The sequence below is a fragment of the Bos taurus genome, chromosome 15 (genome assembly GCF_002263795.3).
Source record: "Bos taurus isolate L1 Dominette 01449 registration number 42190680 breed Hereford chromosome 15, ARS-UCD2.0, whole genome shotgun sequence".
NCBI classification, from domain to species: domain Eukaryota; kingdom Metazoa; phylum Chordata; class Mammalia; order Artiodactyla; family Bovidae; genus Bos; species Bos taurus.
Window position 1 is genome coordinate 14,392,489 of NC_037342.1, and position 22,199 is coordinate 14,414,687.

At 36.5% G+C, this 22,199-nt stretch overlaps 1 protein-coding gene across 6 annotated transcripts in view; it reads left to right on the top strand.

The window, feature by feature from the left end:
* Positions 1-22,199, top strand: part of MTMR2 (myotubularin related protein 2) — a 118,420-nt gene that overhangs the window by 63,308 nt on the left and 32,913 nt on the right. For 5 of the 6 annotated variants that reach the window (XM_024975400.2, NM_001102194.1, XM_024975401.2 and 2 more), the window contains 5 exons: positions 4,761-4,836; positions 11,386-11,480; positions 11,643-11,753; positions 13,819-13,920; positions 15,004-15,087. In XM_024975400.2, coding sequence (XP_024831168.1) covers positions 4,761-4,836; positions 11,386-11,480; positions 11,643-11,753; positions 13,819-13,920; positions 15,004-15,087 — 468 coding nt within the window. The remainder of the gene's footprint in view (positions 1-4,760; positions 4,837-11,385; positions 11,481-11,642; positions 11,754-13,818; positions 13,921-15,003; positions 15,088-22,199) is intronic. The other variant, XM_024975406.2, reaches the window with a different exon arrangement.

The following is a 22,199-nucleotide window of genomic DNA, read 5'->3' on the forward strand; positions in this document are numbered from 1 at the left end:
GTGAATAAGTGTTTCTTACATTTTAATAGCACCTTGTAAGTCCCTTTATGATACAGTGATCTCATTTCATATTCACAAACTTGTAAGGTGGATATTAATATTACCTTAATAATATAAATGGTGAAACTAAGACTCAGAGTTGTATGGTGGCAGTAAATGTTTTTTGGTTTTCTTTTTTTGTGTGTGTGTTTTTTTGATGGCAGGGTAGTTAGGATGTAAAACTTGTCTTTGCTGGATACCAGAAATTTATTATATATATTTTAAATTTCATTCCCCATTTTCAGCTTAATTACTGCCTCAAGTAATTTCTTTGTCTTTTTTTCAAAAGCAGGACACATGCGCTATGTTTTTGTTGACTTGGCATATCTGAGAATGACTTCTGTATTAGGGTGATCACAGACTTTTCCTTTAAGAATCCAATAACATTTTCTTATTGTTTTCTGGGATAGTTTTACAGAGAAACCTGAAGATAGCTGGGTTTTGCTTTTGTATGTAAATTCTCTTTTAAAAAAATTTTGTCTTTGTAGCCATAGTTTGTCTTTACATTGCAGTTCAAAAAGTTTTGCTAAGATGCCCCATATATGTCTCTGTTCATTGATTTTTTAAAATTTGGAATACAGTAAACTAGTCTGATCAGCAAACATAGAATATCTTTATTCAATTTCAGAGACATGTTCTTCAGTTACATGCTGGATTATTACTTTTAACTAGTTTTAATTTTTTCCTTTAAGGAATAGAATTATTTTATTGGTTATCATCTTCCCTCATGGTATTTATGTCTGTTCTTCTCTACAAATTCTTAGAGGACTTTCCATGTTTGCCCTCTACATAAATGCTGCTTTCTGAATAATTCATTCAATTCTTTATTAATACCAGCACAGGTTTTATTTCTATTACATTAAAATTTTTTGTAAGCAGTTCCTTATTTTACCCATTTCTCTTCGTTTCTGTCTCTCCTTTCTGTTCCTGTTTCCTGGGGGTATGGCTCATTTACTTTTAGGTATGCAGATAGCTTACAGATTGTTTCTACTAATGCTTATAGAAATTATTTTCAGAAGACTGCTATTTTTTTTTTTTTGAGCTTCAAGCTGATACTTCTTGTCAAATAGTCTTTTTTTCTAGGCTCCCCCTCCCCTTTTTTTCCTTTGGTTTTGTTACGGATAGATTTGTTCAGAGTCAGTGTTTGCCAGTAAACAAAGTGTCTGGATTGCCCGTGGCCTGCCTTGTTCAGTTGTTTGAGTTTCTTTTTATGCCAGTATCTTGAGCTGTAAGTAAGTTGTTCCTGTAAAACCTCCAGTGTATACCTGGTATTAAAAAGTCTGTCATCTGGTGCAGATTCTCCAAACAGTGCTGTCCCTCTTGCTTCTCTTCATTGTCTTGCTCTCTGACGTTCTAGTCAGAGTATGAGAGAGACTACAGTTCTTGACGTGTACTACTGACATGCATTTCTCTGTGTCTTTTCTCACCTTGCAAAGCTTTACTTACGAAGATTATACCTTGTCACACACTCTGCCAGAACTGCCTTTGTCTCCACGCCTGTCTGCAGTGCACATATTTTCTGGGGATTGTAGCTTCCTACTGAATGCAGAAATATAGAAAGAGAGGAAATCATGGGGAACAACACTAACAACTACGAGAAGTAAACCTGTGCAGTAGAGAACTAGTGTCCAGCTTTGTAAGTGACATGAACGTTGTATTTCCAAATCAAGTGGTACAGATGGGCACAGAATAAAGTATCTTCCCTTTATATGATCTGTCACATGTGTTTGATTTTTTCAGTATACTGTGTGTTAGTTATTATTTGTATCTTTTGTTTTCATACTTAGTAGAAATTCTTACCAGATTCTGACAGTCTTGTTAGTCTAAATATTTTGCTATTATTATTGATGGAAAATACTTGTTAAGTATATTTTTGTGTCAACTCTGATATAAATACTTTGTGTATTAACTCATTTAATTTATAACAACCCTTTTGTGGAGTACTGTGATTATGACCATTTTATAGGTGGGGAAAATGAGGCATAAAGAAATTGAACACCTTGTCTAAGAGTACTTAGATAGCATGTAGCATAGTTAGAGTTTGAAGCCAAGAAGTTTGTATATATTTTCATTGTGCAAGTTTTCATCCTGATTTTGTGTATCTTCATAGGCCCACCCTCTCTCCTTCCTTCCCTCCTTATCTCTCTTCCTTTTTGCTTACATTTCTTTTATGACTACATAAAAGATTATATCAGGAACTAGCAATGAGATACCATTAAAAATGTGACCTTTTTTTGAGTTATAGAATGCAGAATATTAAAAAAGTATATATGTGTGTATATATTTTAGTTCTTTAGGTATTGCTTTATGAAATAAATTATTAAATTTTCAAAAGTGAATTTGTTCAGCTTGCACATGTATTAAACAGAAGTAATTTGTTCATTGTAGTTCTTCCTTTATTGACCTTGGTGAGTGTTGGGCTGTAGCAGTAATGTTTAACCCTTTTGTCTCAACCTCCCTAAGTGCACAACTTAAACTTGGGAATGACTTGATTATCAATAAGAATTAGATTCATTGGATTAATGCTGCTTAATTCAGGCACCACAAGACTGATGGCTGTTGAGCACTGGAAATATGGCTGGTCTGGTTGAAATGTGCTAGAAGTATAAAACATACTCTGGATGTTGAAGGCTTAGTATGAATAAAAGAATATAAAGTATCTTTTGCTTAAAAATACTTACTGTATCTTGAAGTGATTGTTTTTGAGTTGTTGGATTAAGTAAAATATATTATTAAAACCAATTTTGACTTTCTTTTTACCTTTTTACGGTTAAAGGATAGTTAAAAATGATGTGTGTACCTCGTACTGTATTTTTGTTGGGAATTCAAAAATGTGTGCACTATGGTGCCTCCCCCAGAGTCTTGGAGGAAGGAAAGCAGACAGCAGTTGGAGTGGTGGGTAAGTGCCGGAGAGGGGCTCGCGCCTGCAGACCTCTGACCTAGTTTCCATGGCCTGCGGAAGGTGGCCTTTCATGCAGTTGTAGTACCTTGTGTTTTCTTCCCTTTTACCTTCTTTTGAGGACTCTCAGTCTACTTTTTGGATGGAGTGAAATAAAAGTCAAATGCTATATAACAAAAAAAAATTGAGAATCTTTTTTATAGTTGTTTTGGTTCTCAGTCTAATGAAACAAATCAAGGTTGAAGTAGAAGGTCTGAGTCTGCTCATAGAGACCACTGCTTGCCCACCTTCTACGAAATTGACTTTGACAATCAAATGGCTAGTAGTGCCTCTTGCTCAGTATGGAACACAGATCGATTTCAGATCTCTTGACTTCAAACATTAAGCGGTTGGATGTATGGAACTGTATAGTCCAAGAGAAATATTGGCTGACGATATAGATTGAAGTAAGGTAAGGTCATAGGTAAGGTATGAAATCAACAGGAAGTGAGTAAAATGAGAAATGGGACAAACCACTGAGGAATAAGTAAGGTTAAGAAAAGGGAATAGAAAGGTCATTGAAAAAGAGTGGCCAGAGAAGGAAGTGTTTAGCCAGGAGAGTGTGCTCTCAAGGAGCAGGTAAGTGCAGGTAGTATCAGATGTATCTAGGAAATAGAAATAAAGACTGAGAAATATCCATTGTCTTTAATAATGACGAGGTTATTGGGGAGAAAGGGCTTCCCTGGTGGCTTAGACGGTAAAGCATCTGCCTGCAATGCGGGAGACCCGGGTTCGATCCCTGGGTCGGGAAGATCCCCTGGAGAAGGAAGTGGCAACCCACTGCAGTCCTCTTGCCTGGAAAATCCCATGGATGGAGGAGCCTGGTAGGCTACAGTCCATGTGGTCGCAAAGAGTCAGACATAACTGACCGACTTCACTTTCACTTTCTATTGGGGAGAAAGCAGGTTCCCTGCAAGAAGTTGGGTTAGGTGGCAAAGCCAGATTGTAGAAGGTTGAGGAACTGATGGAAGGTAAAGAACTGGGGACAGTGAAGGTTATTGTTTGGCAGTGAAAGAGGTGAAAGTTAAGGCTATTGAAAGGTCGTGGGATATACTTAGCATAAAACAGTTGCATGGGCGCATGCATGCATTTGTGTGTGTACATGTGCTCTGTGGGTTGTAAGTCCATTAGAAAACCATGATTCTGTATCTTTACATTCTTGGAATCCAGTGTAACACCCTTCATAAGGTAACTACTCAGTGAGTGTTGTTGATCTTTATTTTAATTTATTAAATATCTCTTTTTCAACAAGATTCTTTATCAACATCATTTCCAGATTCTTTAAACATTAAATCTACATAAAAGTTTGATTTTATGTAAATCTTAATGCAGTAAGGCACTTGAATATGGCTGAAGGGAAAGAAAATGAGCTTTGTAGTCCACCAAAACTATTAATTCAAATCTAGGTTCTGACACTTTTTAGCTGTAGGATTTTTTACAAGATAATTGTTGCTTCTGGCCTCTTTTTCCTTATCTAGGAAATAAGGATAATGATACCTTCCCTTATAGGGCCATTGTAGGAGTCAGTAAAAAACGTAAAGTGTTCTATGCAGTACCTTCTACAAAGTAGGCACTCAGTAAATTTTTTGTAGAAAAATAGCAGCTTCATGTGTTATACATGCCAATATTACAGTCTTTATAATTTGATTTAAAGTAGTATATGTGATATAATGCTATTACTTTAAATAAGACCAAGCATACTCAGTTGAAATTTAAGTTAAAAATTAGCCTTTGAATAAAAAATTGTTTCTTTTCTTGCCCTCTCCTCTCTTTTCCAATCCAGGTCCTGAGGGAGTCTAACAAATTAGCAGAAATGGAAGAACCACCCTTGCTTCCAGGAGAAAATATTAAAGACATGGGTCTGTACTGGTATTTTTTGTCAGATTTCCTCCTCTGTGACTGTACAGACTATTCAGTGTTTCCAGTGTACAAAGAACAGGCTCACTTTGCAGACACCTCCTATTTGACAGACTCGTTCCTGACAGCCTTCCCAGCCTCCAGTGTGTTCTCAATCTAGACCTATTGACTGTGTTTGGATTTTGACTAATGGAAACATGCCATTGAGTTACATTTTGCTGCTTTTCTGGTTTGAAAGAAGGTGACTTATTTTAAAAACTGTTGTGGAATTCCATCACAGTAAATTTTATTATTTTGACTTACTGCAGTTAGATAGTGGGTTGAATAGATAAAAAATTGAATTGTCACTTTGTACAAGTAATTTTTCTTGAAACACATTCTCTTTTTACTTCTTTATTTTTCCTCCTCTGAATAAATTTGTCAATTTTTGGATAAATATATTTCATCTACATTGCAAAGTGAGTCCTTTGCATGTCAGTGCCTTTCTTTATCCAACCTAAGTAACTAAGTATTAACTTACTGTGTGGACTGGAAACTGGAAACACACTTTCAAGCTATTTTTTTGTCCTTATGCTTTTACTTTGTTACATTTGTGTGATAATATACAAAATACCCATGGCTTTTGTATTTTTAAGATATTTATTTATTTATCAAAGTATAGTTGACTTACAGTATTAGTTTTAGGTGTTCAGCATAGTAATTTGATATTTTTGAAGATTAAACAGCATGCATAGTTATTATAAAATATTGACTATATTCCTTGTGCTGCATATTACATCCTTGTAAGTTGTTTATTTTGCAACTGGTAGTTTGTACTTCTTAATCCCCCATACCTGTTTTGCTCCTTTCCCCACCCCTCTACCCTCTAATAACCCCTACTTTGTTCTCTGTATTTGAGTCTGTTCTGTTTTGTTATATTTATTCCTTTGTTTTGTTTTTTGATTCTATCTATAAGTGGAAATATATGGTGTTTGTCTTCCTGTATGACATATTAAATATAATATCCTCCAGGTCTGTTCATATTCTCACAGATGGCAAGATTTCATTCCTTTTTAGGTGTTCATTAACAGAAGAACGGATAAAGAAGATGAAGTATATACAGAATAACCATATGATCCAGCAGTTCCACTCCTGGGTGTATATCTGGGGGAAAAAAGCCTTAATTAAGAAAGATACACACACCCCAGTGTTCATAGCATTATTTACAGTTGCTAAGATATGGAAGTGAACTAAGTGTTCATCAGTAGATGAATAGATAAAGAAGATGTGGAGTGTTTGTGTCTATATATGGGAATGTTTGTGTGTGTATGGCATGGAATACAACTCAGCCATAAAAAAGGATGACATTTTGCCATTTATAGCAACATGGATGAACTTAGAGGTCATTATGCTAGATGAAGTCAGTTAGAGACAAATACTGTATGATATCACTTATATGTGGGATCTAAAAAGTAGAGCAAACTAGTGAATATAACAACAAAAGAAGTAGACTCACAAGTATAGAGAGCAAACCAGTGGTTACCAGTAGGGAGAGGGCAGGGGGAGGGGCGAAGTAGGGGCAGAAGATTAAGACATACATGCTATTGGGTATAAAATAAGCTACAAGGATGTATTGTACAACACAGGGCATATAACCATTATTTTATAATAACAATGAATGGAATACTACCTTTAAAAATTGTGAATCACCATGTTGTATACCTGTAACTTAACTGTACAGTACAGCAAGTACATGTCACTTAAAAAATGAAAAGGTTGTATGCTTATATTCACAAAAGAACTCTAAAGAAATACTGTAAGATGATTGAGAAAAAGATGTGGTATACACACATACATACGTACACAATGGAATATTATACACCTGCTAAAATACTCATAGCTTTTGAGAAATAAAGTAATGTGTAGGTGAATACAGTAAGTGATTTCTTAGTCACCTTTCATTTTATCGTCAATCATATTTTTAAAAAGAACTTGAAAGTGATAGTCGCTCAGTCGTGTCCGACTCTTTTCAACCCCGTGGACTGTAGCCCACAGGCTACTCTGTCCATGGGATTCTCCAGGCAAGAATACTGGAGTGGGTTGCCACTCCCTTCTCCAGGGGATCTTCCTGACACGGGCATTGAACCCGCATCTCTTGCGCCTCCTGCAATACGAGCGGATTCTTTACCATCTGAGCCACTGGGGAAGTCTTAAGCCAAGTGTCATTTACTTGTGTAAAAATAAGCAGACCAAAGGGGACCTTACTCTGTGCTGTTGTTGCCTATGGCACGTTTAGCTCCTTCATGTTTAGCATTTCTCTCTCCTTAGTTTTAACTCTTGGTTGAATACTTGCCCATTCCTTTTTTCCCCCTACTCACTTCAGGTATCCTAAGTTCTCCTGAGCTACTTGTTCAGTAAGGTGTTATGTATTATTACTATATAATAATGATAATTATCATTACTGAGTGCTTACCATCTGATTTAATCATCCTCACGATGACCTTCTGAGGAAGATGCTGATCCCGTTTTGCAGATGAAGAAACTAAGGCATAGGAAGACTGCCTGGCTAGTAAAGTTATATCTAGCACTGTGACAGTTTTTTTCCCTCTTCTAAGCCTAAAAGTGTATGCTATTTCCAGTATAATAAATTACCTTATAAAAGAGTTTCAAGTTATCACTCAGTCTCTTTTGTTATCTTCTTTTTTAGATAGCAACACTCCGTTAGGACTTCATCCTTGGCTTGTTTCCCTTTCTTCTCTTATTTGTTCTTTTTGGTTGATGATATCTAATAAGTTAGTAGCTTTACCTACAATGTATTTACTGATGACTCCAGAATTTGTTGCTTCTAGTGTGAACCTCTGTCCTAATACAGATAAATGATGCCTGCATTTTAGATACTTGGCCATGGATATTCTATAGATATCCTTATACCCAACATATCCAAAAATAAAGTCATCACCTTTATTTCTAAATTTATTCCTTTTCTTCTTTCCATCAGTTAACATTAACACTGGTTGTCCATTCACTCCAGGCAGAAATCTGAGAGTCATCTTCAGCTGCTCTTTTTTTTCTGAGCTCTGACATTCAATCAGTTACCAGATCCAGAAGAGTAATCTCCAAAAACTTACTGAGTGTTATCTTTTTCTCTCAGTTTTCATGAGCCCTTGGTATAGTATTTATGTTGAATTTCCTGTACCTATGAGAAACTTTTAGGAGTTTAGGAGAGAGATTAGGTTAGAAGTCATATTTTGGAATCATCAGAATATGGATATTAGTTGAAAATGAAAGTACGAAAATAACTCAGAGTGTATGGAGTAAAAACAGGGCCAAGAACATAGCTTTGGTAGGCATTTTATAATTATATGGTAGAAGGAGTCCCAGGGAGGAGGAAATTAAAAAGGAATGAAGAGAATGTGATACAGTATAAATTAGAGCGATCCAGACTGTATACTTTGTCCAAATAATTGCTTTACTTTCCCACGTCTGTGTTTTAGGTTCTTCTCTTTACTGAATGCTGTATTAGCATCTCTGCCCATCTAAAGGGTACTAACCATTGGGGCACAGCTCACATGCCTGTGTTCCTTGAACCTTCTCTGATCCCATAGCTTAGTGGACTTTCCTTCTTTATATTGCTTAGAGTGTGTTTTTGTGCCTCTCTGCACAGATTGTGTGCTCTCGTACATTATATTTATGTGCATATACTTTTCACGCTTATAGATACGTATTCTCAAAGTCATTTTCGTCTACCCCGTAGAAACTTTTATGGATTCTTTGTGAGCTTAGGGAAAATTTGAGAAGATCAGTAAATCTAAGCTCTTTTGGCATCTGGCGGTATTAGTATTGCAAAATTTAGAGAAATACCTAATATATTAAATAAAATACTCTGATTCAAATCATCAGATAGACTTGATTATTAAAAAAATTAAATATAAAGTATGAAAAGTGAAAGTGAAGTCACTCAGTCATGTCCGACTCTTTGCTACCCCATGGACTGTAGCCTACCTGGGTCCTCTGTCCATGGGATTTTCCAGGCAAGAGTACTGGAGTGGGCTGCCATTTCCTTCTCCAGGGGATCTTCCCAACCCAGAGATCGAACCTGGGTCTCCCACATTGCAGACAGATGCTTTACCGTCTGAGCCACCAGGGAAGCATGAGGCTAGAGTACCCTTGAGTATATTAATTCATATAGAAAATTAGTTCATATAAAAAATTCATTTACTTTAGACCAACTAACGTTCCTAGTTGGTTTAATGTAAATTTGCAGTTTAGACATTTTTTTAAAAGTCACAGTGGTGTTAGAGACATCAACAGAATGCTTTAACAGTCGCAGCAGTAATCGAAAGGTATTGGCCCAGGCACATCAGCAGTAGAGATGGCCCCAACTGCAGTATTTCACCCTTTAACACAGGAGACAGACTGCGTTACCTGAGTGGCTTAAAAGTGGCTTAAAAGTGACAAAATTGAGTTAGTCACTCAATTATGTCCAACTCTTGGTGGCCCCATGGACTGTAACCTGCAAAGATCTTCTGTCCATGAAATTTTCCAGGCAAGAATACTGGAGTGGATTGTCATTCTCTTTTTCAGGGGAAGGGAATCTTTCTAATGCAGGAGACCCAGGAAGTGAACCCAGGGTCTCCTGTGTTACAGGCAGATTCTTGACCATCCGAGCCACCAGGGAAGCTGTTTGCATGATGCTGTGGAAGGAGGTTTGAGTTTGCAGTCGTGGAAACTGCACTCAAGTCCTAATCTTAGCAGTTACTGGTTCTGAAGCATTAGGCGATTCGTTTTACTTCTGTGAACCCTGGCGTTCTCATCTGAAAATTGTAGGTAGTTAGAGGTCTTAATGTTTAAAGGTGATTTTGAAGGTTAAGGCAGGTACTCAGGTGAAAAGTACTTTATAAATTCTGTCAGTGCTGGTTTTATTGTCATTTGCTCTGATAAGGTTCCTAGTCACAGTCTTTCTTCTAATTCATACAAGCCCTGCTAGGCATAAATTCTCTCTTCAGAGTGACCTAGTTGCTACCAGCCTGAGGAAAAAGATAAAAGGGACAGAGCAAAGCAGAGCCTAATGATGATAACAGTAACATAGCTATAAGCTCTTATGTTTGGTAGAGTACTTTTAATTTTGGAAGCACGTTCATGTATATTATTTCATGGTTTTATAGTAAAGAGGAAGTTGTAGCAAAACTTTGGACTGGGACTAAGAGAGACATATCCTGTAGAGTACAGAATAATAAGATTGATTTTCTTGTGTGAGTGAAGAAAATTGGCTCTGGAAAGAATCCAGGAATGTTTTTAGTAACACTGAGTAAAGCTTTCCCAATTGAGGTAAAATTTCATAAGGGCAAGAAATTGTATGCAAGTCAAGTTTATGTATCTTTCTTTAATGATGGGTTTATTTAATTTTAATATCTTCCCTCTAAATGAAACATTGGAAATGCATTGGAAACAGTGATTAAAAAAATGTAGCTCATACTTGTACATTCCCAAGGGAGCCATTTTGAAGGTTAGAAATGTATGTTAGAAGATCAGTCTCATTTCAAATTCCATACTAAGCAGTCAGTCCTTCACAGTGAGGAATAGAAAGCAAACTCAGGAAGTTGCATGCCTTATTAAGCATATTTCATGTTCCTGAGTTTTCCCAGAAGCCCCTTGAAAGGTTCTTAGAAGTTTTTTGCTTCTAATTGTGCCTTAGTTTCTTGGAACAATGAAGATACTCGTTTATCTGCTGATTTGCTGCAATGATGACATAGCAGGGGTTTATGAATATTTTAAAATAGAAAAACCTTTGTATTGGACATATGAACACTACCATATTAAGTATTACTTTGAGCTAGTGGTAGTCAAGTTATCCTGCTTAATTAATGCATGTTCTAAAAAGAAATAATACTGTATAGATTCATCATTTAACATTTAATTAAACAATGTGATTATTTCTCTACAAAGTTTGACATCTGTTTCTTAATCAGGTACATAATACCCTCTTATTATGCTATTATATTTTTCTAAGAAATCATAGTTCATATACATTTTATTTTCTCTACAGTATTTTCCCCATAAATATAATCAGGTCAGAAGTTACTGGTATTATGTTTTATGTATTGTGTGTTCAGAGGAATGTTGACAAACTAGACTACGGTCAGAAGAAAACCAGGAGACTGGGGAAGAAGATCTAGGAGCTGTGATTAGATGATGGGAGGATAGTGACTTGAGACGTTGATGGCTGTTCCCACCATTACCGCCCCTCCTCCACTCACTGCTCCAACTGCCATGCCTGTCTGTCCATCAGGGAGGGTGTCCGCCTTTGTTTCCCTGTGTCTGTCCAGAGTAAAGAATGTCCCTCTGTTTCTTTAGTCCTTCCCACTTATTCTGCTTTCCCTCCCCAGCTTGTAGTGCATGGTTGGAAGCTTGGATTTAGTTCCCGAGGTCTCTTGGAATCACTGATCCTGTGATTTTCAAGCATAATTTAAACTGGTGGTCAGAATGCTATTAAATTTTACTTGTGAAAGATCAGAGTGTAGTTTTTAATAGTGTACAATAGAGAATAAATTGTGGGCTCTTTTTCTTTTCAGCCAAAGATGTAACTTATATATGTCCATTCACTGGTGCTGTACGAGGAACTCTGACTGTTACGAATTACAGGTTATATTTCAAAAGCATGGAACGGGTAAGACTTGCTGGATTAGATTTTTTTGTGTGTACATCTGTGTATTGTTTGTACATCTTTAATCATTTTTAGTTAAAACATTTCTAGTTAAATATTTTTCTCAGCTATAATTATACAGTATTAATTGCTCAGTTTTAATGTTTTTTTTTTCCCTTCTTTTAGGATCCCCCATTTGTTTTAGATGCTTCTCTTGGTGTTATAAGCAGAGTAGAAAAAATTGGTGGTGCTTCTAGTCGTGGTGAAAATTCTTATGGACTGGAAACTGTGTGCAAGGTAAATGTTGTAATATGTATGCATTTTTTTTTGGTTTGGAAAGCTTTCTATTAAATAGAGCCAGTGTTTAGAAATTGTTTTCCAAAATATCAAATGGATTTCATGCTAGAAGCGTCATTCTAGTAGAATAAAACAACATTTAGGAGTAATAAAAAGGTTGTGAATTTAATTTACAAATTAGAAACATAAGGCTCTGAGCAGTGAAGACTTGTAGTACTTTGTAGTGAAAGAACTCATTATGATATATTTACCTCTTTCCTATTTTTAGTTTTCATAATTTTTCTTCTTCTGAAACAGTAGTGGGGAAGACTTCGTTTGGTAGACCTTCTGTATTTTATTATCTAACTCATTCTATAAATGCATTGATACTTACTGCTTACAGTGAACAATGTCAGATTTGTGATCTCTGAAGAAGATTTAGCTTTGGGACCAGGGACCAGGCTTGATCACTCAAGAGCTTCTGTGTAGCAGAGTTTTATTAAAGTATAAAAAGGGACAGGGAAAGCTTCTGACATAGACATCAGAAGAGGGACAGAGAGTGCCCCCTTGCTAGTCTTAGGAAAGGGAGCTATATACCTTTTCAGTTGGCTGTTACAGTTGGCCAAAAATGTAAAAGCAAAAAAAAAAAAGCAACAGCACATTCATAACTTTAAAGATCCTTTCTTATGACAATCTTAGAAGTTTTATCAATCTAGTATTGAAACTAATGCCTTAGTAATTACTTGTATGCTTTTCCATTATCATTGGAAGGCCTTTAAGAGCATAATTAATAGCTGTCAACCAAGTGACAGGCACTTGATTGCTCTTCTGTGGTGTAGGAGTAAATACAGCTAGAATGGATATAAGAGGGCATGGAAGAGGGTGATGGGGAAATGTTGATCATTTTAAATATAACTTTTCCCATAGAGCAAGACCATTATCAGTAAACTCATAGGCCCTTTATCAGTTAAACTTGTAGGGCCCCTGCTACAGTACTTATGGAGAACTCTGTGTTTAACAGAATGATTATGAATATCTATTTGTTGTAAACATATTCACTAAGGAAAAACAAAAAGCTTAGGTTCTCACACATTGGTTTAAGAAGGTGGCTTTCTAATTTTGGATCAGATTTGTAATAAAATATTCTACTTGTTCACGTTCTGTAGGTGCATTGTGGTTCCTGTGCTCATTTTTACAGGATGCAGTTTAATGAAGCTATTTTGAATTCTTTCTAGATGAAAACAAAATGAATAGTCTTGAAATTATTCTTAATCCCAATTTTTTTTTAGTGCTGCTAAGATCTCACTAAATTGGAATGTGAGTATCTACATTCAGTCTGAGTATAAAAACCTACTTGAAAACAAATAAGGAAAGGGAACTTTGGTTTTTATATCTGAGTATAGAGCCTGGATGATATCAGCCAAACTATTCAGAATTTTTGCTAGTAGATGATTGAAGAACCTGGGACCTGGAATGGAGGAAGACCTTTAGGCAGAGTTTTGGTTTTATCAGTCTAGTAGCCAGAGACTTATGAATTAAAGATTCAATGGAAGTGAGTCCTGGGAAGGAATTATAAATAGGAAAATGATCACCAAGCTTAAATGGAATGAAGACTTTATGAAATATACAACAATAGCTAATCAGGTTTTTGGTAGGGAAATTCATAACAGAAAATGGCCTTTAACGGGGAAGGACATACTGTTGACAGTGTGTGTGAGTCATGTAATAGCGTGATTTCAGATATAACACCTCTAATCTCTGTGCCTACATCAGATGCTGCCTCCTTCAGTGGCCCAACTTGAATTCATTTTTTTTTATTTTATTTTATTTTTTTCCAACTTGAATTCATAACCAGAGGGGAGTTTTCTGTCCTCCGAATCCTACCTTGTATCCTGTGTTTATTTTTATTTCTCTTAATAAGGCATTGTAACTTCCCTTCCTCCAGGAGCTGTTGTCTGATCTATTTTTGTATCCCTCTTTCACAGATCTTAAGGTTTTACAAGATAGTTCCAAGCTGCCTTATTTAGTCATTAAATAAAAAGTGAGCAAACAGTGATAGGTGACTTGATTCCTAACTCTTTTCTAGGATATTCGGAATTTACGATTTGCTCATAAACCTGAGGGGCGAACAAGAAGATCAATATTTGAAAATCTAATGAAATACGCATTTCCTGTCTCTAATAACCTGGTACGAGATTTCTTCTATATTTGAAAAATCTGTATTATAATTATTGGTGTAGTGTAAAGAAACTTGTCTAGGCTATCTAGAATCTTGGTGTTTACAGTCTCACTTTGCCTTTTAACCAGATGTGTAGTTTAGGTTTAATTTAATATATGGGACCTGTCTTTTTAAGGTATAAAGTGAGGAAACTGGACTGATTTCTGAGGTTCATTCCTGCAGATTGACATTGTTTAATTATGTGATCTTTATATCCAGGATGTTTCCGTGATGAAAAGCTGTATGTGAAATCTCCTTTTTAATTGAGAGCTGAGAGTTAAGTCTAGCAATATTAGGAGGAAAGCGTGGATCAATACTTAGAACTGAGTTTCTTCTGCGTGCTATTAACAGTGTTAGGTTTCCTCATTTATTTTATATAATCTAATGTCCAAAGTAGCCTTATGGTGGTAACTATTATTTATTCATATTTTAAAGTTGAAACCAGAAGCAGGTAAGCAATTAACTCAGTGGCACAATTAGTAAAGAGTAAAATTTAGAATTGGTTTTGGTTTTCTGATTCAAGTTTAAATGCTTTTCATCATAGTTGTTCCTGCCATTTTGTCCATATTAATGATAAATTAAATTTTCATTTTTGATACACAGATTGCCTGCCCCCAAATAAAAAGTTTTTTCAGGATGTTTTAAAATATGTTGCGTAATCTGTAAAGCTGCTTTAACTGCTGACATCTGTGGTGTCTAATTAATTAATTATATCAGAAGTTGTCTTTTTTATGTAACGTCTTTAATTATTTAGAAGTAAACCTAAAACAGCTACTGAAGATATCTGAAAGAATTATGGTAATATGTTAGCATTTGATAAATCTTGGTGGCAGGCCTTTGTGCTTTTCTGTGTTTGAAAAATATAAAAAAAAACAATAAACTTTCAAAATAGCAAAACAGAAGCTAAAAACAACAATTTAAAAAAAAGGATACCAGTACAAAATATCCTTTCAGATAAGTCAATGAAAACTTGGGATATGATAGAGGTACATTTCTGATTCATTACTTTCTTAAAGGTCTTTTTAAGCTATTAACTCTGTCTACTTTTTGTAGTCTCTTTTTGCTTTTGAGTACAAAGAAGTATTCCCTGAAAATGGGTGGAAGCTATATGACTCTCTTTCGGAGTATAGAAGGCAGGTAAGTACTTAAAAAAATTTTTTTTTTAATATTCTGTATTCTTTAATACAACAAAACTTTCATGAATAGAAGTGAACAAACAGCTTTATATAGTTCTGTGGTCTTTTGTTGTTGTTTTTTTAAAGTAATAACCCATAAGGGAAAAAAATTTTAAAATATACATAGCTGAATCACTTTGTGGTACATCTGAAACTAATTCAATATTGTAAATCAGCTGTACTCCAATTTAAAAAAGAGTAAATAAACAGATATACACATTCAGAAAAGAGAATTATGAGATTAGGAAATGCAGTAGTCAGAATAGAGCATTGGACTCTATACAGGTGCTTTATGGTCTTTGACTTTAAAAGATTAAGAATTAATCTGTTAATTTATTGACTTTTTGCTGGAGAGTTAGGCACTTTGTCTCTGGGTCAACTACATTAAAGTCTGTTGGAGAGGACACTACTTGATGTAGTTTGTTACCAAAGAAAATGAAGATAATCTCTTTTTTCTGTTTCTTGTTTTCATTGAAGTATAATTGACATACAACAGTATATTAGTTTCAGGTATATCACGTGATGATTTAATATTTATATGTATTGGGAAATGATTACCACAGTGTCTTGTTAACAGCTCAACTGTGTCACCATACACAGTTACAGAATTTGTTTTCTTGTGATGAGATCTTTAAAGATTATTCTCTTTGCAACTTTCAAATATGCACTACAGTATTAATTATGGTTACCATGCCTTACATTATCCCTGTAACTACATTTACTTTTTAATTGGAAGCTTATACCTTATGACTTCCTTTACCATTTCTGCCCCCTCCTGACCCCCTACTTCCAATAATCAACCATCAGTCGGTTCCCTTTATCTATGAGTTTGGGTTTTTTTGGTTGTTGTTGTTTTTTAATTCCACATGTAAGTGAGATCGTCGTACAATATTTGCTTTTCTCTGTTTTATTTCACTTAATTTACATCCTCAAGTTCCATCCATGTTGTCACAGAGTGACAAGCTCTTTTTCATGGCTGAATAAAATTCCATTCAAGAGCCAACTCATTGAAAAAAACCCTGATGCTGAGAAGACTAAAGGCAAAGGAGAAGGAGCAGCAGAGGATGAGATGGTTAGATAGCATCACCGACTCAATGGACATTAATTTGACCTAACTCCAGGAGACAGTGGAGGACAGAGGAGCCTGCTGTGCTATAGTCCATGGAGTCTCAAAGAGCTGGCCATGACTTAGTGACTGAACAGCAATATAATTCCATTTAGAGTGGGAGTGATTTCTCTATCTTACTAAATATATGTACACATATGTGTGTGTTTATGTGTGCTCAATTGCTCAGGTGTGTACTACTCCTTGAAACCCCATGGACTGTAGCCTACCAGGCTCCTCTGTCCATGGGATTTTTCAGATAGGAATATAGGAGTGGGTTGCCATTTCCTCCTCCAGGGGACCTTCCCGACCCAGGGGCAAACCTCTGTCTCCTGCATTGGTAGGTGGATTCTTTACCACTGAGCTGCCTGGGAAACCCCCGTATATTATTATGTATATGTATTACATTTTCTTCATTCATTCATTCATCAGTGGGCACTTAACATTGTGTCCATATCTTGGCTATTGTAAATAATGCCGCAGTGACAGGGGAAGCGTATATCTTTTTGAGTTAATGTTTTCAAAATGGAATTGCTGGATCATATAGTAGTTCTATTTTCAGTTTTTTGAAGAACCGCCATACTGTTTCCCATAGTGGCTGCACCATTTGCATTCCCAGCAACAGTGCACAAGGGTTCCTTTTTCTGCACATCCTTGCCAACACTTGTGATTTGTTCTTTGTTTTTTATTCTTTTATGATTACGATTCTAACAGGTTTGAGGCGATATCTCATTGTAGTTTTGATTTGCATTTCCCTTACATTAGTGATGTTGAGCGTTGTTTCATGTGTCTGCTGGCCATTTGTATGTCTTTGGAAAAATTTTTATTCAGATCCTTTTCTCATTTTTAATTGGATTTTTTATCATTTTTAAGTTCTTTATATATTTTGGATATTAACAGCCTTATCAGATACATGGTGCTCTATGGAACTGGAGAAAATATTTGCAAACCATGTATCTGATAAGGGTATTAATATCCAAAATATATAAAGAACTTGAACTTTAACATAAATGTTGAGACTAAAGATAGAGCATCAGAGTATTCCTTTGTCTTTCTTGTAAATTAAAAGTTGAATTCAGTAATTCACTATATAAAATTTAAAAGATATAAAAGGATATACTTAAAGGAAGGTTTTCCTTCGGGGCCAGCATTTTCCCCAGCTGTCCCAGCTCTTCTCCCTCTAAGAAATAATGTTACTTACCACGTGTATATCCTTTCAGAGATTTTATGCTGCATAGCCCATGGACAGAGGAGCCTGGTAGGCTGCAGTCCATGGGGTCGTGAAGAGTTGGACATGACTGAGTGACTTCACTTTCACTTTTCCCTTTCATGCATTGGAGAAGGAAATGGCAACCCACTCCAGTATTCTTGCCTGGAGAATCTCAGGGATGGGGGAGCCTGGGGGGCTGCCGTCTGTGGGGTCGCACAGAGTCGGACATGACTGAAGTGACTTAGCAGCAGCAGCCTGTATATGTGTGTACATTATTATTTTTTTTTTAAAGCAGATAATAGCATTCTCTGTACACTGTATGTTTCTTTTTCACTTAATACATTTTGGAGATTATACCGTCTCAGAATCATGGGCCACTCTATTCTTTTTTTCTTTGAAAGTGAAATATCGTTCACATACCATAAGATTTTCTGCTTTAAAGTGTACACCCCACTGTTGTTTAACATAGGAAGCTGTGCAGCTGTCACCACAGTCTGCTGCCAGAGCATTTAGGAGACTCCACTTTTGAAGGCTAGCTCTAGCTCTTGCTTAGTTCTCACACTTAGATGTGTGCCTCAGTGCCTTTATTTTTCACTTAGAAGAACTACCTTTAAGGATTTTTTGAGGAGTTAGTGTGATATGCAGGAAGGTGCATTGTAAACCATAGAAATCTATCTAAATGATTATTATTGTATTTATTACATTGTAAAGCTCTAGAAACAAATCATGATTGGTTGGCTTTTTTGTGTGCTCTTGCTGAAACACAAAAGGAAAGTCACATTAAATGCATAGACTTATTCATTATCGTGCCTAAAGAAATTAGATTATGTATTTTTTTAAATGGACAAAACTATGAATAACCATTTAAGTTTTCTGTATGGGAGAATATTCTTTAATTGTATCTTGGCACATGTAGTGATTTACAGAGGACTCTGAAATTTGTGGGTAAGGTAAAGAGAAATCATCAGGTTGCTAAAATGGTAAAAATCAGTAAATAAAAATGAATATTGTCTTCTGCACAAATAATCATAATGGTAGATATCTTGGTTAACAAATTTGTAGAGCACTCAAGTACAGCCAAGGAGAATAGAATTTTATTCTCAGAGCTGAGATGTAACTAACAAGGAAAGCTATAATCCAGTTAATTTGATTATAAATTGACTCTGACAAATGGATACATTAATTGAAGGGCAGTGATTTTGTGGAGAGTAGAAAGATGTATGTCAGAGATCAACAGTTGTCAGTATGTCTTTAACAGTGTCTACAAAGAAAGTATGTGCTGACTAGCCAACTCCAGTTTGCTGCTTGGAAGGCAGTTCCTTTGATGGAGATGGTTATGTCAATTTCTCTAAGAATGAGGAGAACGAGAGCCATTAATGGCTTACTTCAATGATTCTACTCCCACCTAGCCATTTTTCTGAAGTGTGCTGTGTGCTCAGTCACTTGAATTGTGTCCGAATGGTTCTTTTGTGACCCTATAGACCGTAGCCCTCCAGGGTCTCTTCCCAACCCAGGGGTCGAACCTTCATCTCCTGTATCTCTTGAATTGCTGAGCCACCAGGGAAACCCATTTTTGTTTTTTTCTGAAGAAGATGACACAATCTCAGTGGTAACAGCAGTTCTCCCTGGCAGTGATTTTTGAAGGATATGGGAAGGTGGTGAGAGAGAGAGAGATAGGAGTTAAATACCTGGATTCAGGGTGGTATACTAGGATCTCAGGAGATCTGACCCTTTCAGCTTTAACTCCATATTTTCTAAGAAAACTTCAAAAGCCAATTTTTCTTCTTGTAGAAGCTTCCTTATGGTTCACTGATTTCTTCTTTCATTAATCAGATTCATGTATCACCTAGTGTGTATTAGTGGCTAAAACAGAAAGACACAATCCTGACTCCCAAAGGATACATGTTTAATGGCAGATTCAAAGAAATAAACTAATAATCAAAATATACGGTCATGAATCCTGTGATTAATAGAGCGAGTACTCCGGTGAGAGAACATGATGCCATCTGGAAACAGAAGGTGTTTGGTTTAGGGTGGACTACAGCAAGCACCAGAGAATGCTGCAGAGTGGCCAGAGATCAGTGGGGAAAAGGAGGGGTGTGAAGATCTTTGCCAAGTCCTGTATAGAGTTGTAAATGTATCTGAAGAGAAATAGGTAGCCGTTGATAGTTTTGGGCAGAAGAATGACATGATAACTTTTGCATCTTAAAAGAATTTTGAGGCAGTGTGGAGAATGGATTGCAGAGGTACAGAAGAGAAGTGAGGCTTGAGAGGAGTGAGCAAACTTTTCTGGTGCTTTTGGAAGAAAAAAAATCCTAAAAATTGATTGTTGATTGGATGAGTTAAAGATGGCACTCAAGTTTCTTGGTTCTAGACCATTCAGATATGACCTAAATCAAATCCCCTGTGATTATACAGTGGAAATGAGAAATAGATTTAAGGGACTAGATCTGATAGAGTGCCTGATGAACTATGGACAGAGATTCGTGACATTGTACAGGAGACAGGGATCAGGACCATCCCCAAGAAAAAGAAATGCAAAAAAGCAAAATGGCTGTCTGAGGAGGCCTTACAAACACCTGTGAAAAGAAGAGAAGTGAAAAGCAAAGGAGAAAAGGAAAGATATAAGCATCTGAATGCAGAGTTCCAAAGAATAGCAAGGCAAGATAAGAAAGCCTTCTTCAGTCATCAATGCAAAGAAATAGAGGAAAATAATAGAATGGGAAAGACTGGAGATCTTTTCAAGAAAATTAGAGATACCAACGGAACATTTCATGCAATTATAGGCACAATAAAGGACAGAAATGGTATGGACCTAACAGAAGCAGAGGATATTAAGAAGAGGTTGCAAGAATACACAGAAGATCTGTACAAAAAAGATCTTCATGACCCAGATAATCATGATGGTGTGATCCCTCAGCTAGAGCCAGACATCCTGGAATGTGAAGTCAAGTGGGCATTAGAAAGCGTCACTGCGAACAAAGCAATTGGATGTGATGGAGTTCCAGTTGAGCCATTTCAAATCCTAAAAGATGATGCTGTGAAAGTGCTGCACTCCATATGTCAGCAAATTTGGAAAACTCAGCAGTGGCCACAGGTCTGGAAAAGGTCAGTTTTCATTCTAGTCCCAAAGAAAGGCAATGCTGAAGAGTGCTCAAACTACCGCACAATTGCACTCATCTCACACACTAGTAAAGTAATGCTCAAAATTCTCCAAGCCAGGCTTCAACAATACGTGAACTGTGAACTTCCAGATGTTCACGCTGGTTTTAGAAAAGGGAGAGGAACCAGAGATCAAATTGCCAACATCCGTTGGATCATTGAAAAACCATGAGAGTTCCGGAAAAACATCTATTTCTGCTTTACTGACTATGCCAAAGCCTTCGACTGTGCGGATCACAATAAACTGTGGAAAATTCTTCAACAGATGGGAATACCAGACCACCTGATCTACCTCTTGAGAAATCTGCATGCAGGTCAGGAAGTTACAGAACTGGACGTGGAACAACAGACTGGTTCCAAATAGGAAAAGGAGTACATCAAGGCTGTATATTGTCACCATGCTTATTTAACTTATATGCAGAGTACATCATGAGAAAAACTGGGCTGGATGAAGCACAAGTTGGAATCAAAATTGCCGGGAGAAATATCAATAACCTCAGATATGCAGATAATACCCCCTTATGGCAGAAAGTGAAGAAGAACTAAAGAGCCTCTTGATGAAAGAGAGTGAAAAAGTTGGCTTAAAACTCAACATTTAGAAAATGAAGATCATGGCATCTGGTCCCATCACTTCATGGCAGATAGATGGGGAAACAATGACAGACTATTTTTTTGGGCTCCAGAATCACTGCAGGTGGTGACTGCAGCCATGAAATTAAAAGACGCTTACTCCTTGGAAGAAAGGCTGGGACCAACCGAGACAGCATATTACAGAGAAGAGACATTACTTTGCCAACAAAGGTCCGTCTAGTCAAGGCTATGGTTTTTCCAGTATTCATGTATGGATGTGAGAATTGGACTATAAAAAAAGCTGAGCGCTGAAGAATTGATGCTTTTGAACTGTGGTGTTGGAGAAGACTTCTTGAGAGTCGCTTGGACTGCAAGGAGATCCAACCAGTCCATTCTAAAGGAAATTAGTCCTGAATATTCATTGAAAGGACTGATGCTGAAGCTCCAATACTTTGGCCATTTCATACTAAGAACTGATTAATTGGAAAAGACCCTGACTCTGGGAAAGATTGAAGGTGGGAGAAGGGGAAGACAGGATGAGATGGTTGGATGGCATCACTGACTCAATGGACATGAATCTGAGTAAACTCCGGGAGTTAGTGATGGACAGGGAGGCCTGGCGTGCTGCAGTCCATGGGGTCACAAAGAGTCGGACACAACTAAGCGACTGAACTGGACTGAAGTTTCTTAATTGAGTACTTCCTCTATAAACTCACCAGTTCATTGTACATTATTTTTTTTATAATTGCATGTAAATACATTTTAAAGTTCTGTAATTAAACCTTTCTTTTATTTCTGAAAATAAGTTTGGATTTTACCTGAGTATAAAGTTGAGGAAGGCAAGAGGGAAGGAGATATGTAGATCATAGGTAGCAAGTTGGGGCCAGGCTAAATAAATGGGGTTAATACTGTGTAAGGCATTGATGATAAAATGACTACTGGAAGTGGAAACTCTGTTGATAATATTTACCACATGATTACAGGGAAGGAATTTTGCCTTCTTTTTGATTAAAATTTAGTAAATTTA